The sequence below is a fragment of the Geotrypetes seraphini genome, chromosome 12, assembly GCF_902459505.1.
Source record: "Geotrypetes seraphini chromosome 12, aGeoSer1.1, whole genome shotgun sequence".
Classification (NCBI taxonomy): Eukaryota; Metazoa; Chordata; class Amphibia; order Gymnophiona; family Dermophiidae; genus Geotrypetes; species Geotrypetes seraphini.
In genome coordinates this window covers 23,933,805-23,961,491 of record NC_047095.1, presented here as the reverse complement: position 1 = coordinate 23,961,491, position 27,687 = coordinate 23,933,805, and the positions used below count along the sequence as shown (strand labels likewise).

General features: G+C 41.9%; 1 protein-coding gene across 23 annotated transcripts in view; it reads left to right on the top strand.

The window, feature by feature from the left end:
• BRDT (bromodomain testis associated) overlaps positions 1-27,687 on the top strand; it is a 244,221-nt gene that overhangs the window by 111,567 nt on the left and 104,967 nt on the right. For all 23 annotated transcript variants that reach the window (XR_004536616.1, XR_004536631.1, XR_004536629.1 and 20 more), the window contains 6 exons: positions 6,595-6,732; positions 8,621-8,756; positions 14,500-14,675; positions 16,029-16,397; positions 21,495-21,623; positions 26,827-27,015. Coding sequence is in view for 2 of the 23 variants with exons in the window: in XM_033916331.1 (XP_033772222.1) it covers positions 6,595-6,732; positions 8,621-8,756; positions 14,500-14,675; positions 16,029-16,397; positions 21,495-21,623; positions 26,827-27,015 (1,137 nt within the window). In the remaining 21 variants the exon portion in view is untranslated. The remainder of the gene's footprint in view (positions 1-6,594; positions 6,733-8,620; positions 8,757-14,499; positions 14,676-16,028; positions 16,398-21,494; positions 21,624-26,826; positions 27,016-27,687) is intronic.

Sequence of the window (27,687 nt, the reverse complement as noted above, 5' to 3'; positions counted from 1 at the left end):
AACCTGGCTAACTTCTGACTCGGATCCCAGCATCACAGAACTCTGCCCGAAGGGTTACAAAATAGAATTGGTCTGCAGAGATAAAAAACGAGGAGGAGGTCTAGCCATCATACTCAAAAACAACATCAACTTAAAGACCCTAGACAAACACTCCACTCCCCATCTAGATATCCTAGCCTGCCAATTATCCAATGAAAATGGAATGCTAACAAACAAGCTCTCGAAGAATTCATTTATCAGAACTCCCTAACATCACCTCATAACCTACTCCTTGGAGACATAAACCTCCACCTAGAAGACCACACCTCCAAACAAGTAGAAAATATACTCTCATACCTCAAAGCACTGAACTACCAGATCCTCAACCCCCCAACCCATACACGAAAAAGGCCACCAACTAGATGTCGCTGCATACATGTCCCAACACACTCACAATCCCGAAATCCACATCTCAAATGGGGCCTGGCACCCCTCCCTCTGGTCAGATCACTACAAATATACCTTTAACATCAATTGGGCTCAACGCAATAACAAGCAACCCCCTCCCAAAACCTCCTTCAAAACACGCCAAAAAATCGAACCCTCCACATTCTGGGACAATCACCAATATAGCCCCCAACAAATTCATAACACAATGGCGTACTGTAAGCGAAACCATCCTGAATGAGCTAGCTCCTGAAAAATCAAAATCCAGAATCTGCAGACCGTCAGACAAATGGTTCGACACTGAACTTCTCCAACTAAAAAAGCTCTGCAGACAACTAGAAAGAGAATGGAAAAAAAAGAGCCTAGAACACACAAAAACAGCATGGAGAACTCAAATCAACCAATACAAGAACAAACTCAAGGAAAAACGGAAAGCCTACTACAAAATGATAGGCATGGAAACCCTAGACACAAAAAAGCTATTCAATCTAGTAAAGAATCTCACCGACACCAAACCTCACCTAGCTACACAAGGAAACCACCCACCGACAGCTATCCAACTAGCAGATCATTTCAAAAATAAGATCACCAAGATCAGAACCACATTCAACAATACTCACACCCACCTCGACAAGATAACAACAAACCCTTCAACAGGAGAAGCCATCGCTGCAGACAGAAGCTGGACAGTCTTCCCCGTATTACATTGGTCGGATATGAATCGACTCTACAAAAAATACAGCCAAGCTTCTTGCGACCTAAATAACTGTCCCACCTACCTGTTATCAAACTCCTCCACCACATTCAGAGCCAACCTCATGCTATGGATTCAAACCACATTAACAGAAGGTCAATTCCCTCAAGACCTTGGAGAGATCATAATCACTCCAATCATGAAAGACCACAAAGGCCCAATAGATAACCCCTCCAACTACAGACCAATCACTTCAATACCAATATACGTTAAAATAATAGAAGGTCTAGTTGCACAATACCTCACCAACTACCTGGAAGACCATAATCTACTTCACCCCTCACAATCAGGATTTCAAACCAACCACAGCACAGAAACACTACTTGTAACACTACTAGACACAGCTCGACAGCAAATTAGCAAAGGCAAAAAGATGATGCTAATCCAACTTGACCTCTCCGCAGCATTTGACCTGGTCGACCACTTCATACTGCTACAGATACTTGACACCATTGGGATCTCAGGCAAGGTCTACAATTGGTTCCAAGGATTCCTCAAATCAAGAACCTACAGGGTAAAATCCAATAATATCAAATCAGAACCATGGTCCAACCCATGCGGAGTTCCACAAAGATCACCTCTATCACCTACGCTCTTCAACCTCTTTATTTCCTCCCTTAGAGCCACTTTAGATAACTTAAATGTTACATCCTTCAGCTACGCAGACGACATCACCATACTCCTCCCCTTTGACCCATCAGAGCCCACCACTACAGCAAAACTGGAAATAACCCTAGATGCAGTGGAAAAATGGATGGTAGATCACAAACTGAAACTAAACTCAGATAAAACAAAAGGCCAAAACTCCCACCATTACAGAACTGAAAATTAAAAACATCAAATACCCAATACAGCCCGAACTCAAACTCCTAGGAGTAACGATAGACAGATGCTGCACAATGCAGTCCCAAATCAATAAAACATCCCAGAAAGCTTTTTTAATTATGAGAAATCTACGTAAAATAAGAAAATTCTTCGACCCAGCACAATTCAGGCTAATTGTCCAATCCCTAGTCTTAGGTCTACTGGACTATTGCAATTCCCTCTATCTACCTTGTCCTGCCAACATGATAAGACAACTTCAGACTATACAAAACACTGCCCTCAGACTGATCTACTCCCTGAGAAAATATGATCATATTAGAACTGCCTTCCTAGACTCTCACTGGCTACCTATGCAAGCACGAATTCAATTCAAATTCTACTGTCTATTATTCAAAGCATTAAACGGCTCCGCCCCCCCCTATCTAAACAACCACCTAAACAAGATCCTCACCTCAAGAAAAAGAAGAACTCCGAACCCTTTTGCCTTTCCTCCACTCAAGGGCACTCAGCGCAAAAAGATGTTTGACAACCTTCTGGCGACGCAAGCAGCAAAACTTAACCACTCCATCTCCAACCTGTTGATGGCAACGGGCAACTTCAAAACCCTACTTTTCAAAAAATTTATCCAGATATCTTAACCCAGCCCTTCCCCCCCCTCCTCCTAGATAAATTCTCCCCAAAACCTCCACTTAAATAATCTCTTCCTCCCCAAAACACCAACCAAGTATTCAGATCCCTGAAATGTAACGTAATCTTATTTGTACTCTAACAGTAATCTATTTCTTATATCACACAGTAACGTACAGTCAATTTAATATCCAATTTGCAAGTTCTTCCAGAATTAATCCAGGTACCTCTCCTCCCTTGTAACCCAAAACAAACAAAAAAAACCCCCAAAACTGTTGTAACTTCACTGGAAATGTCCAGTTAGCTCTTTTGTAATCCGCCTTGAACTGCAAGGTATAGGCGGAATAGAAGTCCCTAATGTAATGTAATGTCATTGTTTTATCATTGTTGCAGGGCAAGGCAGATAGAGTATGTTGCAGTAGTCCAATAGACCTAGTACTAGGGATTGGACTACTAGCCTATATTGCTCTTTGTCGAATAATTTTCTGATTTTTCTTAAATTGTGCATGGTTAGAAATGCTTTCTGGGTGGTCTTGTTGATTTGGGCCTGCATTGTGCAGCATCTGTCTATTGTTACTCCTAGGAGTTTTAAGGTAGGTTGTATAGGGTATTTGGAGGCGTTTATTTCTAGTTCTGTGATGGAGGGATTCTTAGCCTTTTCAAGCAGTAGAAATTTTGTTTTGTCAGTGTTCAGCTTCAATTTGTGATCTGCCATCCATTTTTCCACTGCTTGAAGGGTTTTTTCAAATTTTTCTGTAGAAGTTGGGTCAGGAGCATCAAAGGATAGGAGTATGGTGATGTCATCAGCGTAGCTAAATGAAGTTACATTCAGATTGCCTAGGGTAGACCCAAGGAAGGATAAGAAGAGGTTGAAGAGAATAGGTGAGAGTGGTGATCCTTGAGGAACTCCACAGGGGTTGGACCATGGTTCTGATTTAAGATTGTTTGACTTTACTCTATAAGATCTGTATTTAAGGAATCCTTCGAACCAATTGTATACTCTGCCTGAGATCCCTATGGCTTCTAGTGTCTGTAGTAGGATGGTGTGGTCGACCAGATCGAATGCTGCAGATAGATCGAGTTGAATTATCAGCATCCTTCTGCCTTTGCTGAGGTGCTGTCGGGCTGTGTCTAGTAGGGTTACTAGTAAAGTCTCCGTGCTGTGGTTGGATCTGAATCCCAATTGAGAGGGGTGGAGAAGATTGTGGTCTTCCAGGTAATTTGTAAGGAATTGTGCAACTAGTCCTTCTATAAGTTTGACATATATTGGTATTGAGGCGATGGGTCTATAGTTAGCGGGGTTATCTATAAGGTCTTTGTGGTCCTTCACAATTGGAGTGATTATGATTTCTCCTAGGTGCTGCGGGAATTGACCTTCATTGAGTGTAATTTGGATCCATTGCATGAGGCTGGCCCTAAATTTGGGGGTGGCATTGGTTATTAGATACGCGGAACAATAGTTCAGGTCATATGAGGCATGACTGTATTTTTTGTAGAGTCGATTCATATCTGTCCAGTTTACTGCAGGGAATTCGGTCCAGGTCCTGTCTGCTGCAATGGCTTCTCCTATTGGGGGATTTGTTGTTATCTCGTCGAGGAGGGCGTGTGTGTTATTGAAGATAGTCCTGATTGTTGTAATCTTGTTTTTGAAGTGGTCTGCGAGTTGAGTGGCTGTTGGAGGGTGCTTTCCTTGTGCTGCTAGGTAAGGTTTGGTGTTGGTGAGGTTTTTTACTAGATCCTTTGGAGGGTTCCCTGCCTGAGAAAGGATGCAGTCCCGCAATGCTGGACTGCTGCTCCACAGGGCAAGCTTCATGTGGATTTGTGAAGCCAATTTGTATGTGCCGCCTTTGGAGTTCGGAGTCCATCCCTCTCAGAGCGTGCCTGCCTTCTTACTTGTCAGAGGTTTAAGCCCAGGCTGGATGTGCCCTGTGTAAAAGCCCTCAGGCTATCAGGGTGCAGGCTGCTTTTTCCCTCCCCCAGTCGTGTGGAGAGGTTCCATGGGGGGTGGAGATTTCAGTCGGGGTCTGTCTGACCTGCATTTTAAAGATCCTGAAGATTGTGCTGTTTGGAGAAAAGCTGAGGCAGAAAATCCTTTACCTTCATTTCAGCTGCACAGTCAGAGCTGACAGGCAGGCACTGTGGAGACCGTACTATATATACTTGAATATAAACCAAGATTTTTGGCTAAAAAATGGGGATCTCAGTTTATATTCAAACTAACCCATCTCATACCCACTGTGGGCTTCCAGTACTGCTCTGGTAGTCCAGTAGTGCTGGGAGCCGGAGCTGCTGTTAATCCTTCCCTCCGTGCAGCTTTGTACAACTAACCCATTCCTCCCCTCCTGGTTCCCTTGCACCTTAGGTCCCCAGTGGTCTAGCAGTGAGGCGGGACAGGAGCGATCCCTTTATGCTCCTGCCCGGCAGTCTCCGTAGTGAAAAAAATGATGAGAGCCCTTGAATTTGTAGTTTGATTTTTCATTCATAAGAAAACTTATCTTTCCCTAGGTCTTGGTTGCCTGGAATCCACTAGGCTTATACTTATGTAATATAGTAAAATCTCAGTTATCTAGCACCCATGGGGATTGATGGATGCTGGATAACTGTTTTTCTGGTTGATTGAGAGTGCTCAGGACTGCTGCCACACTGATGGCAGAGTGGTGGAGCTTGTGGTTCAGGACTGCCGCTGCTTCTACAATGTACTTCTAGGCTTGATGGAGGGAGGAGGCCTTTGTGGCTCAGGACTGCTGCCATGCTAGTGCCTCAGGTTGGGAAAGAGGTGGGAGTTTGTGGCTCAGGACCACTGCCACTGGTGCTTTGGGTTGCTATTTTTCTAACGATTTTTTTATGCCAGTTAACTGAGTACCAGTTAACTGAAATTCTACTGTACTATGTTTTCTTCAGTTATATTGCAGAACTGAAATTCTTGCCAGAAGAATTGATTTGATTTATTAATTTGATATAACGTTTTCCACCCAAAAGCACCAAAGTGGTTTACAATAAACAGATTTCAGCAATACAAAACACAAACAGAACAAACAAAAACAAATACTGTACTCAGATTCTACTGCTATTCATAAAAATGCTTGTCAAATAATCCGTGCCCTCCCACAATCCAGCAGCAATCACTTTAAACAAATGCCTCCCCAAACAAAAAGGTTTTAATAGCTTTATGAGAAGGAACCTGAAAATTGTAGCTGTGTTGTGTTTCTGCCAATTCACTTGCTCTAACATGTAAAGGGCAATTCTATATTGAATGGCTTGCATTTATGTGATAACTCTGCAACTAAATGTACAGAATTTAGGTGCCTATGGGGCTCCTTTTCAAAGCGCTTAGAAACACCAAGTACCATAGAAACCTATGGTACTTTGTCCAAGTGTTTGAAAATGAGCCTCTTAAATGTATACTTACCTGCAAAAAATGTCATTTAGGGTGGTACCTAAGTTGCATTCCGCAACTAGGCACTCCAGTGACAGCATGAAGTTTTAAGGGTGGAGGGTGTGAATATGGGTGGCCCATAGGCAGCCAGATAGGTGGGCAACGTACAGAATACTGTATGTTGTCCATGTGCTTGCTTCATTTAGGGCTCCTTTTATCAAGCCGCACTAACGGGGTTAGTACGCCCGACTTTTAATCACGCGCTAACCCCCCGCGCTGGCCAAAAAACTACCACCTGCTCAAGGCAGGCGTTAGTGGCTAGTGCGGCCGGCGGTTTAACAAGCGCTATTACGCACATTAAACCGCTAGCGCGGCTTGATAAAAGGAGCCCTTAGGCACCATCATTTACGCCAGGTTTTGCGTTTTTTTAACCCATACATAATTGTATTTATTTATTTGGATGTATTAAATTCCTTTTCATAAAGAGATTCACCCAAAGTGGTTCAGCTATACTTGAATATAATCTTTTATAAAAGAAATATTTTTCTTTAATCTTAAGTTTATTTTTCTGTTAACAAAATCACAGGACTATTATAATATCATTAAGAATCCAATGGATTTGAGCACAATTAAAAAACGTTTGGAATATAAATATTATATGAAGTCTATGGATTGCGTAGAAGATTTCAATACCATGTTTACAAACTGTTATGTTTACAATCGGGTATGTATAATCCAATTATCTTTATATTTTACGTATAGTTTTATAGAATTTTGTTTGTTATGAAACAGTTCTGGCTGTTGGGTTGAGGGGTTTGTTTTGATAATTTAACATTTTGTATTAGATTTTATTTGATCTTTGAGGCAATTTAATATTGAACATTTTTGATGCTCCCAATATTTAGGCCCGGGTTCTGTAAGCTGCGTCCTGATTGTAGGCAGCTATAGGCATCCTACAGCTGTCTAATCGGGACACACATTTAAGAAAAAAAATGCTCCCCAGGCAGGCCGCCTATATTGAAGGTGCCTCTGGGAGTCTAGAGAGGCCTGCAAGCTCGCCTAAGGCTAGGTGGTAGCCTTAGGCAGTCCTACGCATCTCCCTAGTAGAGCGGGAGATGCTTACAATGTAGGCCAGCAAAATTCTGGCATACATTGTAAGTTGACGCGGACACTATACTTAATCACGGCAACGTATCTCCCTGCCGCGATTAGTATAGCGGCTGCAGCCTCCAGTTCACCCCCTAAACGAATGAGGCAGGAGGGATGCCCAATCTCCTGCTGAAAGACCCCCCACCCGCTCCTGGCAATCACTGGCATGAGGGTGCCCAACGACTCCTGCCCGATGACTGCCCACCTTTTCCCGAAGATTGCCGGCAGGAGGGTGCCCAATCCCTCCTGCCAGACTCCCCCAACGAACCGTCCCCAAACACCCCACCCCAATGAAACGCCCTTGACCCCCCCCCAACAACCACCCCCCTCTCTGGAACCCCCCCCCTGGGCTCACCGAGCAAGTTGGCCGGCTGGCCGGCAGGTCCGCCTCCATCCAAATGAGGTGGGCCCACCCCTCCTATGCCCAACCTACAAGAGCCTAGGGCCTGATTGGCCCAGGTGCCTAGGGCCCTTCCTATGGGCGGGGCCTTAGGTACATCTTCAATGGATGGGGACTAAGGTCCATCTCCTATGGGCGGGGCCTTAGGTACATGGGCCTCACTTGGATGGAGGCGGGCCAGCCAGCCAGTGCGAGGACCTGTCCAGCCGGACAACTTGCTTGGTGAGCTGGAGGGAATCTGGGGAGGGGTAGTGGGAGGATTCATTGGGGGGTTTGGGGACAATTCGTTGGGGGGTCCGGCAGGAGGGATTGGGCACCCTCCTGCCGGCGATCTTCAGGAAAGGGTGGGTGGTCATCGGGCAGGAGGGGTTGGACTTCCTCTTGCCTCGATCATACATTGGGGAGTGGACAGTCATTGGGCAGTAGGGATTGGGCTCTCTCCTGCTGCGATCGTATGTGGGGGGACAGCGGTCATCGGGCAGGAGGGGTTGGGCTTCCTCCTGCCGCAATCATACATGGGGGAGTGGACAGTCATTGGGCAGGAGGGGTTGGACTCTCTCCTGCTGCAATCGTACGGGGATGGGGTGACTGGCAGCCATGGCCGCTATACTTATTGCGGCAGTGAGATCCCTTGCTGCAATAAGTATAGCAGCTGTGTCTACAGTAACCGGGTTCTGTAACTGGCGTCTGTAACATGGATGTAAGTTATAGAATCAGGTTTATTTTGGGTGGGTTTAGGCCCGATTCTGTATAGGACGCCCTTCCCGGGTGTCCTTTACAGAATCTGGGCCTTAGAGTCTAGATGAAAGCAACAAAGTAATTAGGTAGATTGCAGGTGATTCATGCAAAGTATGACTTAAAATTGGGAGAGTAGCCAAAACAGATGTAAATCTTTTTATTTGACTTGATCTAAAAGCATAAAACTGGGGGTAGGTTGGATTCTGGTTTAAAAAAACCTAAAAGGGGATATATTGTTGAATACTGGAGGTTTTGCCTGTTATTTAAATTGCCATTTTGCAGTACATACTGAAATTCCTTGTTAAATTTCTTTATTTTTTTTAAGCCTGGTGATGATATTGTTTTGATGGCACAAACACTAGAAAAGATTTTTCTGCAGAAGGTTGCACAAATGCCACAAGACGAAAGAGAAATATCTGTGTTGGGAAACAGAGGAAAGAGCAAAGGAAAATCAACAAGGGGTAAATTATATGTTGCAAGCTTCTAAATTTCCCTCAAAGACTATTCAGTGACAGTTTAAAATAATATTTATTATATTTAATCTTAGTTTAAGACCACAATAATATTGATACTGCTATACAAATATGTTAAAATATGCTGAATCCCAATTATCTGTAGAGATTACATGCCTATAATAAAGTATTGTTGTAGACAGGAGATGTCAAATTGAGAGTTTGAAGAGATAATTGTGAGTTTGAGGCTTTTGTAAATGTTTTTGTAGACAAGAATGCATTATAGGGACAGTCCATTTCACCTAGTATGAGCACATGGAGTGAAGTCCTGAATGAGATGTAGCGGTTAGGAATTTTAGAATAGGAAAATAGTGAGAGTTGAAAAATTGTCAGGAGAGGTTATGTTATTATACCAGAGATCCATCAAGTTCAGAGGATTTGGTAAGAGCAGTTAATGTAGCTGGTTTTTAAAAAGGTTTGGACAAATTCCTGGAGGAAAAGTCCATAGTCTACTGTTGAGACAGACATGGACTGCTGCTATTATTTTGATTTTTGCCAAGTACTTGTGAGTTGGATTGACCTCCATGAAGACGGGATACTGGGCTAGATGGACCATTGGTCTGACCCAGTAAGGCCATTCTTATGTTCTTATGGCGGAGTCCAATTTTGTATACCTGTCAATACCTGACAGGTCCCAGGTAGACAGTAGATCCATTTCCTACTGCTTACTTTAAAAAAAAAAAAATAAAATAAAAAAAGAGGTGGCTTTTCCCACATCTGCCTGGCTAATAATTTAAGATCTTATTTCCAAAACTCGTAAGTCCATATTACAAGTTGCATTGGACTTACAGGTTTTGGAAATAAGACTTTCAATTGTTTATGGATTTTCTTCCAGGAACTTATCCACACCCTTGTTTAAACCCAGCCATTCTGGATTCCTTGACATCCTCTAGTAACAAATTTCATAACTTATTAGTGTATTAAATGGAAAACAAACATTTCTTCAATTTATTTTAAATATGTTTGTTAGTCCTACTGCTATTTTAAAGGGTAAATAACAGTTTTCTTTTAACTTATTTAGCCTATGGCCTGACTGCCCTGAATATTTCCCGCTTTTACTATTGGAAGCTAAGCAGGGTCAGGCCTGGTTAGTACTTGGATGGGAGACCACCTGGAAATACCAGGTGCTGTGAGGCCCTATGTTGGTCAGCAGCAACATAGTGGAGCTGCACACTGCGCAAGAGGAGGCAATGGCAAATCACTCCTGTATCCTGCCATGAAACATCACAGGGTAGATTCTTCACTGTGCATGTTGCCCTGAATGGGTGGCAAACTCGGTGTCGTCATCCATCCATTAACTCCATTCATCCTCTATAATAAAACCCTAAGCACGCATGCGCACTTAGGAAGTCGTGTTCCCTAACAGTGTGATGTGTCGCTCCGTGCCGAATTCCATTTTCGAACACAGAGACAGGGAACACGCTGGTGACTCCCCCCTCCCGTTCTCACTCACCCAGACAACAAACCGCTGCCGCCGCTGCTGCTCCTCTTCAAAGCAGCCTGCTGAGGATCGCCGACTGGCTGTAGCGAACCTCGCAGGCCATTCTCCACCTCGATAGCACGTTCCCTCTAACGCGATCCTGTGAATCAGAGGGAACATGCGGCCGAGGTGGAGAGCGGCCTGCGAGGTTCGCTACAGCCGGTTGGCAATCCTCAGCAGGCTGCTTTGAAGAGGAGCAGCAGCGGTGATTTGTGCCGGTGGGCCAGAAGAAGGAGCAATACAGGAAGGCAGGGGGCCAGGGTGAGAGGGAAAGGGGACTGCTTTGGGGGAGGGGTGTGCTGGTGGCCAGAAAGCAATCGTGCTTTGCTCTGGGAGGGGGGGGGGAACAGAAGGGGGCTATGGAGCAGGCAGACATGGCACAACAGGGGGCCAGGGGGAGAGGGAAAGGGGGCTGCTTTGGGGGGAGGGGTGTGCTGGGGGGCAGACAACAATCATGCTTTGCTCTTGGAAAGGAAAGGAAGACAGCATCAAGGAGAGAGAGATAAACAAAAAAAAGACAGACAGACAGCGTCCAAGGAGAGAGAAACAAATAAAAATAAACAGACAGCGGCCAAGGAGGGAGAGAGAAAACAGAAAGACAGACACACACACACATCTATTCTAGCACCCGTTAATATAAAGACTAGTGATTTTAAAAATTTATGTCGCATCACATTTGTGTTTCTTAGCTGACAGTAGATTACAGATGAGATGGTGGTTCACAGCAAGTATAGAAAAAAAAACTAAATAAATAAATGTATTTTGCCTTTTTGATTTTTACCCTCGTATATGGCAAGTATATACATTGTCCACGTTACCTACCCCCAACCCCCGACAGAAATTTTTTTTTAAAATACAGTAATGTGTCAAACACCTTAATGTGGTTGGATGACAGCTTGTTTCCATGCAATAACTGCACATTAAGGACTCAGTTTTATAAATGGTATATTGAAATTAAATACTGAAAAAACCAAATTCTTTTTAGCAACACCTAACGAAAAGATAAAAGAAACACGATTCATGTGAGCGGGCGAGAATATAATATTGAACAATCTATAAAAATATTGGGTGTAACTCTCGACAAACATTTGACTCTGGAAAAACATATAGACCTACTGTTTAAGAAATGTATCTCGGTTTTATGGAAGCTCCGCACCATCAAGAAGTTTTTTGATGAACCTTCATTTCGTTTTCTGGTGCAGACATCCATTTTGAGTATTCTAGATTACTGTAATATTATATATTTAGTGGCTTACAAAAAAATACTTAAAAAACTGAGATTGATTTAGAACACTGTGGTTCACCTCATTTTTGGACTAAAAAAATGGGAGCACAAAAACTTCATTGGTTGCCAGTAGAGTCCAGAGTTCTGTATTTGTTACAAAGCAGTTTTTGGGATGCTACCAGATTATCTTTCTTTTCAGTTTTCTTTCAACTATTCCAATAAGAGTACACGTAGATTAAATCTATTTAATTACCCTTCTCTAAAATCATGTCAATATAAGAAGTTTTTTGACAGAATTTTGTCATTCCAGGCCGCTAAATTGAATACATGGCTTGGAAAACCTATATTAGAGGCTACTTCTTATTTTGATTTTAGAAAATCACTAAAGACACGCCTGTTTGATATGTTTACATCTTAGTTGTGGTACTGTTTAACTTCTCCTTGCTTTTTAACTTTTTTAACTGATGCATTTTTGACCGTTTTAATGTACTCTATATATATTGATTGTATGTGTTTTTTACTTTGTTGTGAACCGCTTTGAACTTTTGTTATAGCAGTATACAAAAAATAAATTATTATTATTATTAAAGTGCTAGCCTTCACAGTGTAGAAATTGAACAGCACTTAATCTCTGCTCTAGGACTTCTAGTGAATATTCATGACATTTTAATTGCTGCAAGGAAATATACCAGCCTTGCCTATTCTTCCAAATAGTTTTCCATCTGGTATTTTGTGAATGGACTCAATCCTATTCATTCTCCTCTTCATATTATTCTAAACTTTATTTACCAGTTCTATTATTGTCTGAGTCTCTAAACCATCTGACTGCATCTCAATGATTTTGATACTTGGATCGATAGTCTATTGGTTTCTCAACATCCACTTATTTCTGAATTCATGAATGGGGTTGTTTCACATCAGGCCATCTTGCAAAAACATGGGACCTTAACATCAACCTTACATCCCTTTATGAGTCTGCTATTTGAGCCAATAGAATATGCCTCGCTTAAATATCTCAATCAGAGTGGACTGAAATTACACATGGATTGGAATAATGCCATGGTCATGCTCTACATCAGGGGTGCCCAATAGGTCGATCGCGATCGACCGGTAGATCGCCAAGGCAAAGTGAGTCGATCGCGTGATAGACTCGTGTTGCCTTCAAAATCTACCGGCCGATCAGCCTTCCTCTCCCCGACTGCCTGGTGAAGACAGCTTCCCTCCCTTCCACTCACTCACTGCCCTCTTGCCCACAAGCGAACTGAACTCAGGCTGCAGGGCTTTAACACTGCGTGCGCTGGCTTTCCTTCTTCGAAACAGGAAGTTATGTCATTCCTGTTTCAGAAGAGAAGGGAAGCCGGCGCATGCAGTGTTAGAGCCCGCCCCATGCCTGGGTTCAGTTCCTCTAACAACGCATGCTCTGAAACAGGAATGACGCACCCTGCAAACTCTGGCCTTGGGGCGCGACACTCTTGGTAGCTGCCTGCAGCTGCAGACACGTCCCGCGTGGCCAGAGCAGCAAGTATTTGGACTGCCGAAGGAGCAGGGGCAGGACACGGCAGCCTTCCCTCCCTGTGGAACGATTCCGCTCGTGTCCGCCCCCGAGGAGAGCACCGCCGAACATAAATGGGTGAGTGCCGTTCTCCCCACATATTTTTCTGTCACCCTCTCCCGCTCCAGCATCCCCAGAGCCAGAGAAGGCAAGTGGCTGCGTCCATTCCTTCACTGGGGCTTTTCCAGAAGGCAGGGCAAGTAGGGATTAAAAATAAAACAAAAAATATTATAATGCATCCATATTGCTTAGCCACTAGACGGCAAGTCTGAGAGGTCCAAACCGGACATTGTAACGTGTGGGGTGATGCCGCCCTTTACCTCCAGCCTGTCTACCAAACAAGGAGGTGGCAGCAGAAGCACAGTAAATGCCACGGGCTTCCAAGAGAAGGGAAGGAAAAGAGAAACCAGACCATGGAGGCAAGAGAAGGGAAGGAGACAGATTCCAGACCAGGGGCAAGGAAGGAGAGAAAATGCCAGATAATGAAGGGGGGAGGGAGATATAGAAGAGAAGGAAAGCAGAAAGATGCCAGGGCATGGGGGGAGGGAAGGGAAATTAAGGAGACAGATGCCAGACCAGAGAGAAAGGAAAGAGAGGAGATGCCAGAGCATGGCAGGGGAGGAAGAGATAGATGGAAAGGAGAGAGATATCTAGGCCATGGGGGTTGAGTAGGAAGGAAAGGAGGCATGAAGAGAGAGAGAAAGAAAGGGCAGGGAGAGAGGAAGAAAAAGTTTAGGGAGGGAATGAGGTCTGGAGGAGAGGAAGCATAGAGGCTGAAAGAAGGGAAGAAATATTGGATGCAGTCAGAAGAAAGTGCAACCAGAGACTCATGAAATCACCAAAGGTAGAAAAAATGATTTTATTTTCAATTTAGTGATCAAAATGTGTCCGTTTTGAGAATTTATATCTGCTGTCTATATTTTGCACTATGGCCCCTTTTTATTAAACCACAATAGCGGTTTTTAGCACAGGGAGCCTATGAGCATTGAGAGCAGTGCAGGGCATTTAGCGCAGCTCCCAGCGCTAAAAACTGCTACCGTGGTTTAGTAAAAAGGGAGGGGGGTATATTTGTCTATTTTTGAATGGTTGTTACTGAGGTGACAGTGCATAGAGTCATCTGCCTTGACCTCTTTGAAAAAACCCTGGAATATAAATAATAATTAACATTTTCTCTGTGTACAGTGTGCTTTGTGTTTTTAAAAACATTTTATTGTTGGTAGATCATTTTGACTTGGTCATTTTAAAAGTAGCTCGCAAGCCCAAAAAGTGTGGGCACCCCTGCTCTACATACTGTTTGCCCTCCTCCCTCATACTGCTACATCCCTATCTACGATGGACTGCCACTTAGTCATTCAGATTTGTATTATTCTTTGTTGTAAATGCCACTCACGTTCCAAATAACAGAGTATATATTAAAAATTGTTCATCTTATTAGGAGGAGATCAGCGAGATGCAGTCCGAACTAATGCAAAGAAGAAACTATCAGCACAGAAATTACCTGAACCAGTTTTTCAGCAACCAGTTATTACTATATTACCTCAGCGAACTCTGGTTCCCTTGTCTATTTCTCAACCAGCTACCTTAATGTCCACCATATTATCTGTAACAAAAGTAAGTTATCTCTTTAGCTATAGCTAAATTTTAGTTTAATAATTGTATGTAAACATATTAGAGATATATCGGGAAACAACGAACAGACATAAAAGTACATTATCATATAGGTGATTAACTGCTCACCGATAATATTCTCAATATGGTATTTTTAGAACATAATTAGGCTTAAAGTATGTGGTTGTTGTATACATTTCATAATGTGTTTTAGAGTAAATTTTTACTGCAGTCCAAAACATTCTAGGTATCACAAACTGGAAGTAATCTTATTTATTCAGTCATAATAAGAAATTCTTTGTTCCCCTTATGCTAAATTTGGAAGACATGGTTCTGCCTTTTATTTTTAATTACCAAAACACAAACAGAGGTTGTTTCTATTCAGACAGCCACCTGTATAACCATATCCAGTTCATTTTCTATTAAAAGTCACATAGATACTTTAAAAATATGGGCTACAGTTTGGTACTAATTTGTATTTCTGATCAGAATTTATTTACAAACATAGCAGTGAATGTGTCTCAGGTGTAAGCACATGATGAATGGATCATGTCTACCTCATTCCAGCATGAAAAAATATCTGTCAGAGTTTTTTAGGAAAGCTTTTCAGCATATTTAAGGAATTTTTGTCCACAATTGGATATGCTTTTCAGTTTCTTTACTTTTAAATTGGCATCCTTGGACATTTCATGCTTTCAGTCTTTTTGGTAAATTTCTTGGCTTTTTGAGCAAAGATTTGTCATGGTTTATTATTTTTCTCTTCTTTTGTTTCATCGCTTTTGAAGTATTTATTTAAATAATTGATGTGAAGCCAGATATGCAAATTGTAGCCTTGGATTTGTTAACCCATGTTTCTGCACAGGTGGCTTTGGTTCAATCTTATTTTTCTTAAAGTTATAGCCTCTAGCATGAAACAGCAAACCAGTGACCACGACAAGGTGTGCCTTAGCATATATAACAATTGTCAATAAAATACCATGACATTTTTATTTTAGTTTCTCAGTTTTTCCTCAGAATGGCTATAAAGTAAGTCAGCAGCCTCAATTGGTACTTGCAAACTTGTTCTCTTACAGATTATCATTACAACTTTTACAGACACATGGGAGAAGTCCCATAATGTCTCCTTTCCTCTGCACCAAGATGTCCATGTGTTCTTTTTGGCAAATATACTGTATTTATTTGCAAATGTACAGGCCTTGCTGTTTTATAAAAGCCTTTGCCATATATAAAATAGATTTTATGCTCAGAAAAACCTTTATAAAATTTCCTCTGTAAGGTGTAATTTGTTTAAAATATTTTTGCCACGGTTGATCTGTGTGTATATAGGTTTTTAAATTGTATTTGCATTTGTTTTAGGCTAAAAAGGGTATTAAAAGGAAAGCAGATACAACAACACCTACTGCATCACTTATTTCAACAAGTGGTGAATCTTCTCCAACTTTTGCGGGACCAAAGTATACTAAAATATCATGTAGCAGAGACAGAAGCCAACAGATCAAACTTCAACAGAGAGATTTACCAGATTCTCAACAGCAACACCAAATTGAGGAAAGAACTCCATTAACAGAAAAATTGAAGCACTGCAATAGCATCCTTAAAGAACTCTTTTCAAGGAAGCATGCAACATATGCATGGGCCTTTTATAAACCTGTTGATGCAGAATCACTGGGACTCTGCGATTACCATGACATCATTAAACAGCCTATGGATCTTGGAACAATTAAAGTAAGTGTTCTTCTTGATATGAGCTTGGAAATGTCTTTCCAAAAATGTTAAGTCTATATATATTGATTTTCAAACTAAATTTGTGCTTCTCTGTATTTAAGTGTATCTGTACACTATGGAGTCAAATCTATAAAGTGCACCAAAATGCATTCTGTTGAGTACAAATTACATAATGACATTCATTATAGAATACTAGCATAAGTCAGCATTTTCACAAGACAAAAAGAGTGGGAAAGGAACACCACACATCAGCCGCAGAGACAATCAATTTATTGCAAAAATATAAATGATAAAAGCTTATACATATAAATAGCTAAAACATAAGGCAAGCTTCACAGAGAGTCTTTAAATCTTTTCTGTACTGGACCCCAACACAGTCTGTGTTTCGGCTTGAAAAAGCCTTCCTCAGGGGTGTATAGATAAAATCCAACAGGAGTAAATGTACAAACCGAAATAAAACACTTCAGAATGTAAATGCAAGTGTTCTGCAACTGGCGCCGGTGCTTGATTGTCTTGCGACTGGCGTCAGTTTTAGAGATGCCAGTTGCAGAATCTGACCTGAAATGTGCACTAAGCTAGTATTCTATAAAGAATGCTCTGTGCAGAGCACCCATTAAAGAAAATACGACCTTAGCGTGGCTCATTCTGATGCAATATTATTATTATTTATTTGGATGCTTAGCCTTAAAACTCATGGTATCATCTGTATGTTTTGTTCAGACTTTAACCAGAAAGGGGCAAATTCTGCTTTGGAATGTATCTACTTAAAAAAAATGCAGGGGAGGTGGATGGCTACAGAAATTCAAATTATGTTCTCCCAAGCAGATGTTTTGAATGGGGAAAGCAGCCTGTTCTCTGGGAGATCGACTTGAGCAAAATTTACACCAGTAGCTGTAGCTACTGTTTCTAATTATTTCCCTTTCTCTCTTCTTCCTTGTATGTAGGGAAATCCTTCATTGGGATATACAAAGCCAAAGATGTGTATTTTATGCCAGTATATGATCATCTTCTGGGGAACTGTGTTGGTATTACATATTAGTTATCTAAAGAGAGAGGAACAAGGTGGCGTTCTAAGAATCCAATATGTGCACATCCCCATCTTACATCTTGTAGCCTTCTGTGACTTCAGGTTAAATTTTGTCTGCATACAATTGCACATCATTTATTGCTTCAGATCAACTGTTCAATATTACTGTCATTCCAGTACCTAGTGTATTTTACATTGATTTTTTGGTGTGTGTGTGTGTTAGGAAGATCCCTCCTCTGCAAAATCACGGGCCTTTGGAACGATCTCACTATCCCGCTGCGGAACCTGGGCTTCCTCCAACTATTCCGAAAACAACTGAAAACCTGGCTTTTCTCTAACATATAACATCTCTTCTCTTGTTTACATCCCCTCTTTTTATATGCTCTTGTAAATCTTTCTCCTCTCTCTTCCTATATTTTTAAGCTTTGTAAACCGTGTCGAGCTCCACTTCCGTAGAGATGATGCGGTATATAAACTTAAGGCTTAGTTTAGTTTAGTTTAGTTAGGTGCATCAACTTGTGATCGAGTCCTAGTGACTTGATGAATTACAGATCTGAAAAGATGGTTTTGTGTTAGTCCGGTAAGGTCCTGGGGTGTCATCCCTATGATTGTTTTCAACATATTCAGCCATCTGATTGCAAGTTGCTCTCTCTGCCTAGTTCCTTTGATATTCCCAAACATGATGTCCTTCTCTGATCTTTCTCTTCTGATGGTGTGACCAAAGAAAGATAGTCATCATCATAGGCTTCGAGTGACATAACCAGTTTGATCTCTTCCAGAATCAATTTGTTAGTTCTTCTGGTGAGCCATGGCACACCCAAAATCCTTCTCCAGCACCAAAGCTCAAATGAGTCAGTCTTTTTTCTGTCTTGTTTCCGTAGTATTCAGCTTTCACATCCTTAATTGACCACTGAGAAAATGAGTGCATGGACAAGTCTGATCTTCATTTGGAGTGTTGTTTCCTTGCCTTTGAATACTTTGTCGAGCTCCTTCATTGAAGAGCGACCAAGTACTATTTTGTGGAGTATTTCTTCCCTGCTAGTTGCTTCTTTGTTTGCGAAAGAGTCCAGGAGATTGAAATCCTTTACAACTTCTATTCTTTCGCCTTTTCTGTGTTCATGATCTTCATCTTGTTTATGATCAGTTCTAATCCCATGTTATGACTTTCGGCTTTGACTTTTCTCAGTAGATACAGCATGTCTTCTTTGCTGCTATTGATGAGTGTTGTATCATCTGCATAGCGCAGTTTGTTTATATTTCAGCCACCAACTTTGAAACCAACACTCCCATCTTCAAAACTTGCTTTACTGAAGATGGCTTCACCGTAAAGGTTGAACAGGTAAGGTGACAAGATGCATCTTTGCCGATGACACATTTCATTAGAAATCAATCAATGTTACCATATTCAGTTCTCACTGCAGCATCTTGATTTTCATAGAGGCTCTTTATCAGTTGAGAAATGTGTTTGGGTATTCTCATTTGTTCTAGAGTTCTCCATAGTTTATCATGATCCACACAGCCAAAAGCTTTGCAGTAGTTGATGAAGCAAAAGTATAGAGGCTTTTGGTATTCTTTGCTCTTCTTCAATATCCATCTAACATTGGCAGTCTTGTTCCTTGACCTTTTCTCAAACCAGCCTAAATTTCGGATTGAACGATTCTACATCTTCATCTTCCACATCTGTCATTGGAACATATACTTGGATCAAGGTGACATTGATTGGCTTTCCCTGTAGATGGACTGACATGATAACATTGTACTTTAGTGCCATTTTTGAAAGTTTATTGTTGAGGATGAATGCTATGCCATTTTTCCTGTGTGCTTCATGACCAGAGTAGCAGATCCAATGCTCGTTTGATTGAAAATGGCCCTGACCTGTCCATCTGAGTTCACTGATCCCTATCAAATCAGTTTTGTTTTGTTTTCCACTTGATCTTTAAGAATTTCCAATGTTCTGTGATTCATGCTTCTTATGTTCCTATGCTGAGAATATCTTTACTGCTTCTGATCTCCCTTTTCTGTACAGCAACACTAACATCATGATGTCCTGGTAGCTTTGATCCATCATCCAATTAAAAGTGAGGATCATGATTATGTTAAATTATATTTGTGCAGTTTTGTTTTGACTCTTAATGGTAGTCTGTACAAAATGAATGCCTTTTATTTGATATAGAAATTTAATTTTAAAAAAATTTCTGTTCTGCCCTTTCAGTAGGATTTATGAAGTGGATTACGAGAATGTGTGCATAATAGCTGCATATTAATGTTTTCTTAAGAAAAGGTATTTAAAATGAAACCAGTTGCCAAATGAATAGAATCAGTTTGCAGTAATTCAATAACACTTAACATATCATGCATACCTGTAGCAGTCTGTAACAAGGTTATGATAGCACAAATTCAAGAATATCCTTTTGTTTCTAACATAGACCTTGTCAAGTTTTCTTTTGGCTCTAGGAACCAGCAACTGAAAGCTCTCTCAACTTCCCTGCCTATCTGAATGACCCCCCCCCCCCACCAAGTTAGAGAAGAGAGGTTTGCTTCTGAGATCTGCTGCAGGTCTTTTTTAAGGCTGTTTTCCACATTCTTTATTTTATTTATTTTGATGCATTTTATATACTGCCTTTCAGTACATTCAGAGTGGTTCACAATATTTCCTATAAACTGAACATAGAACAAAATTAATAAATTGTCAAAGTTAAACATAAATAGACACAAAGGACCTGATTCTATAAATGGTGCCACTTAGTACCTAACTTGTAGGTGCCAGTCAACGTGGTTGTCAGTCAACCTTGCAGCGTTGTCCATAGAACCACACCTAGTGGCAGCTAAACAGACTTCGGCATTGCTAGGCATCCTAGAGGTAGGAGCTGGTATATTAGGCCAGGTTTTACATATCTTAATTTCCTGGTGCCTACCCCAGATGCCTAACGATGTCTAAGTCGATCACTCCTGTTCTCTACCCCTAACCATGTCTACTTTGAGGTAGGCATCAGGTGTTAGGTGGTATTCACTTGCATCCCAATAATTGTTTTTTAATGGGTTTTAACGGCATGGTCAATTACCATGCCATTTAACCCTTTAAAAAACAACTTAGGTATGGATTTAAGTTAGATTGTCGCTAAGTATCCTCAATGTAGGTGTCTTAAAGAATTTCCCCCAAAAGGTGTAGAATTGTAGTTGCACAACAGTAATCATTTTTAAACAATAAAACCAGAAACACAAAAGGAAAGGGATTCAAAAATATCCTAAAGCATAATTTACAAGTTTGTCTAAAAAGCCAAGTTTTAACTCCTATTTTAAAACTGTTATAACAAGAATCCAGGCGAAGTTCAAATGCAACCGAGTTCTACAATGTAGAGGCAATGTAGTTTGTTGCAATGTAACTAACCAAAACTTTTTGTGAGGAGGCACAATCGATTTTGCTGTGAGGATCTTAAGCATCTGGAGGGTTTCAGGGAATAAGAAGTGCATCTAAATGGTATAATAAGCTTGGAAAGCCAACATTATTTGTCTATGAAGGATAATGCTTAATTACTGTAATATAAAGTCCTTAATGTGCCTTTGTGAGGTGCTAGCAGGAGCACCCAGTGCCAGTCACTCTCATACTGCCATCCCACCCAGTCAGCTTAACAGTTATTCTTGTTTGGGCCTGTATCACACAGCTCTTAAGAGATTTGAGACATTTGATCGTTTGTACATCACATTTGAGACATTTGAAGGTTTGTACATCACATAGCTGAAAATCATTGAAACTCTAGGGCTGTAGCAACAGCAGTAGAATTTGAGGAATAAAAATCCTAGTTTATGGCACAATTTCTAGGCACTATTTGCAACCTAGCAGCCAGGATTTATCCAGAACTAGTATTATGGAAAATTGTGTTGTCTTCTGCCAAATAAATGTTTTATTGAACCACTGTGTTGGAGAACCATGCTGGTCCATAAAACAAGGGTATGGTTTTATATGCTTGTCTGTTTATACTTTAATGCATGGGATTTGAAAGTTGTGGTTCAAACAACTGTATGTAATAATCTTACTTATGAACTAGTCTGTTTCCTGCTTTCTCTTTTAGGAAAAAATGGATAATAAAGAATACAAAGATACACATGAATTTGCTGCTGATGTCCGATTAATGTTCATGAATTGTTACAAGTACAACCCACCAGAGCATGAAATAGTAACAATGGCTAGAAAACTTCAGGTAGGTTGATATATATCAAAGTTAATGAACTTTGTCAGCAGAACAAGGAAAATGATGACCCATTCAACCTAATGAATTAGCTGTAATAAAAATGGAGGATGAGCCAAACTGAAAATATGTATGAAATCAAAATTCAGAGCAGAACCCATCACTTTGGGAGCAGATGTTGGGAGGAGAAGGTGTGGCAATAACTGATCCCCATTGACCATTACCTTCTGTCATCTTCCACTCAACCAGTTTCTGACTTGGCCCGTCACTTTGGGACCCATCCCTAGGGCACTCAGTTTATTTATTAGACGTCTGTGTGGAACACTATCAAAGGCTTTGCTAAAATCAATATACACCACATCTAGTGCACTCCCTCTATCCAATTCTCTGCACCCAGTCAAAGAAATTGATCAGATTTGTCTGACAAGACCTACATCTAGTGCAGTGTTTTTCAACCTTTTTATACCTGTGGACTGGCAGAAATAAAATAATTATTTTGTGGACCGGCAAACTACTAAGACTGAAATTAAAAAAACACATTTCCGCCCCGTTTCTGCAAGCTCGGTCCCCGCAAACCATCTGATCCCATCCGCACAAGCCTTAGTTATGATTTTATATTGAACGTATTCCAGTACCTCCCCTCTTTTCCCCATCTTAATCCAGCAGATACCTTCCATCACCCTACTCCCTTCCATTCCTTATTCAGCATCTTCTCTTTGTCTCCCTATTCCCCCTTCACCATGTCCAGCATATCCCCTCTGTCTCCCTACTCCCTCTACCCATGTCCAACATCTTACTTCTGTCTTCATACTCTACCCTCCTGTTCAGCATTTTCCATGTCTCTCAGCCCCCTGCAAGGTCCAGCATCTGTCTTTATGTCCCTATTCTTCCAACTCCCACCTAGTTCCAATAACTATCCTCCCCCAAGGGGATCCACTATCTCCCTTCTGTCACACCAATCCCCCCCCCTTCTCTACCATCCCCTTCCCACAACACATGGGAATCCAGCATCTCTTATTCCCTCCCTCGGCTGCTGGCCCCAGAGTGACTCCAGTGTCACAATGGCTAGTCTCACCATAAACTGACACTAAATTGGAAGCAGCCTGGTTCTTAACTCGCATCAGTTTACTTACAGTTCCCTTGCCCAGAACTCTGAACAAAGACAGAAGCTGCAGGACCTTTCCTCTTGCCTGCATTGCTATTTGCTATAAGCTCTGCCGGTCTCAATCCTGCCCCTCAAACACAGGAAGTCACTTCAGAGGGGGGTGGGATCAGGATCGGCAGAGCCTATAGCGATGCAGGCAAGAGGAAAAGTCCCGCGGCTTCTGTGTTTCTTTTTGCTGTCCGCAGCCGATCCTAAGCCCTGGAAGGGAAAGGGGAAGAGATGCCGATGGGAAATTTAACCGCGTCGATCTCGCCGGCCCTCCGCGGACCAGCAGGAATTTTCTGAGGACCGGCACCGGTCCGTGGACCAGAGGTTGAAGAACAGTGCGCTAGTGAATCCATTTTGCCTTTAGTCCTGTAATCCACCAGATTCCAGAAACTTCAACATTCTCTGTTTTAAAAGTGTTTCCATTAATTTGCTTATCATAGAAGTCAGACTTACCGGCCTGTAATTTCCTACTTCTTCTTTACATACACTTCCACATCCGCCCTTCTCCAGTCCTCCGATACCACTCCCGACTCTAGAGAAGCATTGAATAGGTCAGTCAGTGGAGTCACCAGAACTTCCCTAAGTTCCTTCAGCACCCTCTGATATATACCATCTGGCCCATCACTTTATTTACCTTTAATTTAGCTAGCTCCTCATGAACACAACCCTCTGAAAATCGATCAGGGTCTACCACTCCACCATCCCTATTTGCATTTGTCTTCTGTGGTCCCTCTCCCAGATCTTCAGCTGTGAACACAGAACAGAAATATCTGTTAAGCAATTCAGCCTTTTCTTTATCAGCTTCTACATATTCCTCTCCTTCACTTTTGAGTCTCACAATGCCACTTTTGTACTTCTTCCTATCACTGATATGTCTATAAATAATCCTGTTTCTGTTTTACCATGTCAGCTATTTTTTCTTCCATTTGTATCTTTGCTTTCCTGACTTCTTGACCAGCCTCTCTTAACTTTTCCAGATATTTTTGCCTGTCGTCCTCTTTCTGTGATCTTTTGTAGTATATGAAATCTAACCTCTTATTCCTTGCCTTATCAGTTACTACTTTTGAGGAAAAAAATTAGCCTTCTTTTCCTCTTACTTTTATTTATTTGCCTCACAAAAAGGTTTGTCACCCTTACAATAATGCCTTTCAGTTTTGCCTACTGCATTTCTACTCCTTCCAGATGTTCTCATCCAGGCAACAATTCTTTTGCATAATCCCCAATCTGAACAAAGTTTGTTTTTTTAAATTCCAAAGCCTCTACTTTTGAATGAGCCCTCTCTATACCCATATTAATATTAAACCGTACCATGCAGTGATCACTGGATGCCAGATGATCACCCACTATAGCATCAGAAAATCTTTCCCCGTTTGTAAGCACTAAGGGGCTCATAATCAAATCAAAAATACATCCAAAAACCGGCCTAATTCAGGACCTGGATGATCTAAAAGACAGGTCGTCCAAGTGCCGATAATCAAAGCCGGTTTTTGAACATATCAAGAGACTTTTTAAGCCTCTGAATTCCGCTATATGCCCAGAGCTCAAAGGGGCAATTTGGGGGTTAGGGCGGGAAGTAGGCAGGACGTGGGCCGACCTAGACAATGTTTGACGAAGTTGCCTGGACGGAACTTATACGTTTTGACTTAGATGAAGTTAAAACAGGTATAAGTTCCAGATTGGCTTGCTGAGCTGATCGCAGCAAGGATCGCCCTGCCTTGATCAATTTAGCGGTCCAGGCAACATGTCCCCCCCCCCACCCCGCAAAGACTACCTGCAGGAGGGATGCCCAATCCCTTCTGCCGGAAACCCTCCACCCCCTGAAAGTTCGCTGGCAAGAGGGATGCCCAGTGCCTCCTGCCGGACACCCTCTCATCACCACTCTCTGAAGGTTAAGCCGCCAGCAACCCCCAGCCCACCCTGACCCTTTCTAAGGGATCTGGCCAATCGGAATCTTAGGCCACTCCCAATGCATCCCAGAATGCACTGGGAGACAGGCCTAAGATTTTGGTTTGGCCAGGCATCTAAGGCCCCTCCCCAGTTCATCCCAGGATGCACCAGGAAGGAGAAGTTCCACCAATCTGTGGAAGCAGGCCTGCCGGAAGGAGAGAGTGGCCTCTGTTGCCAGCCATCAGAGAAAGGTACGGGGACGTTCAGGGGGTGGCTAGGGGATCTTGGGGGGGTTCTGAGGATAATGAGGCCAGTGGCAGGAGGGAGTGGGCATCCCTCCTGCCCGGGGATGTCTCTGTGGGTGGCGGCAGGAGGAAGTGGGCATCCCTCCTGCCCATGAATGTCTCTGGAGGGGGGGTGTATGGCGACAGGAGAGAGTGGGCATCCCTCCTGCCCGGGGATGTCTCGGGGGGGGGAGGGGGGCAACAGGAGGAATTGGGCACTCCTCCTGCCACAGACATTTGGGTGGGGGGGATTTGGGGGTTCCGGCAGGAGAGGTGGGCATCCTTCCTGCTTCTCAACTTCGTGCAGGAGATGGGTTCCCTGCCGCGCCCGCTAAACTGATTGTGGCAGGGAGATTCTCTTGCTGCGATCGGCTTAACAGCCGTGCCTATTTGAAATGTAGACCAGCATTTTGCTGACCTACATTTCAGGTACCTATCGCAGCCCTAGGAAGACACCTAGGGCCGCCTATGCTCGCCTAAGGCCACTTCCAGACGAAATAACACCCATACCTAACCTTGGGCGAGCTTTGGCGGCCCTATGCATCTCTCTAGGTTCGCGAAAATGCCTACAATGTAGGCTGCCTGCCTCGCAGTGTTTTAAAAAAAAAACCCACAAACGTGCGTCCCGATTGGCTGGTTAGACAGCGGTAAGACGCCTATCGCTGCCTACAATCGGGACGCCATTTATAGAATTTGCCCCTAAATCTATAAAAGTTTTATTTCATTCTACATAAGTTTGATCCAGTTGTCTTACTTAAAGGGTACAGTTGATAATAAACCTAACACTTTAATAAATATATATGCTCTTAACAATGATGATCCTGAATTTTTTCATAAGATTTATACTATTGATACAGATTTTTTTGTTAACCATATACTGGTAAGTGAAGACTTTAAATTTTCCTTTGGGCCCATTCATTAATCACACATCTAATTGTAGAACAGCTAACCAAAAAGCCAGAGCTACTTTAGTATCTATGATGCAGTCTAATGGATGATCAGATCTCTGGAGACTACTTAATCCAAAAGAGAAAGGACTTTACTTTTTACTCCAATACACATCGCACGTACTCAAGAACTGACTGTTTTTTTGTATCTAAAGATCTTGCATCAAATTTGGCTGTTGCAAAAATCCGTAATATATCCATCTCAGATCATTTGGCTATATCGTGTTCCTTCTAATGGTCATCATCTCACAGAGTTTTGAGGTTAAATACAACACTACTATCTGATAACTCTTTTGTTCAACACATATAAAAAGAATCACTTGAATTTTTCAAACAAAACTACAATAATGATTCCTTTCCTCTTTATCATATAAGATATGGGAAGCTTAGAAAGCCTCATTAAGAGGAGAGATTATAAGTTTTGCAGCCTTTCAAAGAAAATCTCAATGCTTAATAATGGAAGAAAGAGAAAAAGAAAGCAAGGAACTTGAATCTTTTGTCCTATGCATTAAAATGGTTTGACTTCTCCCCAAAACTGAATACTCCCCCATATTACTATGGAGTAGAGAGTTGCGTGGGGACAGAAATCCTGCCTGTCCCCGCCAGGATCCTCTCCGTCCCCGTCAGGGGCACTTCTTCCATCTTCCCAAGGTCAAACCCAGCACATATTAGGGACAATATGCATTAAAAAAATATATATATATTAATGGAAGAAGTGCCTTTGGGACAATACACATTTTAAAAAAATTGTATTTGGTGGAAAAACATCTTTTTTTGCATTTTTCTTTGAACTGCCAGTCTTAAAGGTACAAATGATCTAAGAGCATAAACAGTCTTATAGTCCTCAAGTAACATCATCCCTAGCATAGTTAAATCTAGTTCAGTTTTATTTATATTAACTATTGTATATAAAAGTTGCTTACAGTTTGCTTAATTTTATTTAGGATATTTTTGAAATGCACTTTGCCAAAATCCCAGATGAGCACATCCAAACTATAACATTGCCAAAATCTACAACCAAAATTAGTAAATCTTGTACTGATGACAGTAGCAGTTACACATCTTCAGAAGAAAGTTCATCTGAAGATTCAGAAGAGGAGAGAGCTCGTCAACTTGCAAAGCTTCAGGAGCAAGTAAGCAGTGATTTGTTTGAAAACCTGAGACTTGTAACAAAGGTTTATTCCTATTTCAGCAATAAAATAAAGTGCTTTATGTGCCAAAAGCTCACAATCCTTTTATCCAGTATTCCCCAGTTGGGGCTGATTTTTGCCCTGTAACTATGGTCTTTTGTATTTTTGTCCTTTTCTACAAATAGTTTTGGTTGCCTAAGTATCTTGCTCTCTAATTTTTGTAATGGCTTATTATTAAGCATGCTGCCCTTAGTACTTTGTATCCCTTTTATAAATATACTAGTGTTTAAGCCCGTTACATTAACGGGTGCTAGAATATATACCTGTCTGTCTTTCTTTATTTATGTCTCTCTCCCTGCTCCTGTCTCTTTCTTCCTTTCTTTCTGTCTCTCTCCCTCCTGCTATTTTTCTCTCTCTCTCTCCCTGGCACCCTTTGTCTGTCTGTCTTTCTTTCTGTCTGTCTCCCCCCACTCCACTTTCCTTTGCAGAAGCAGCAGTGATATTTTCCTTCCCCTCCAGGTCCCTGTGAAGTAGTAGCAGCATTCCCCCCCCATTCCCTTCTCTCCCCCCCCTCACTTTTATTTGCAGAAGCAGCAGTGATATTTCCCTTCCCCTCCAGGTCCCTGTGAAGTAGTAGCAGAATTTTCCCCCAACCCCCATTCCCTTCTCTCCCCC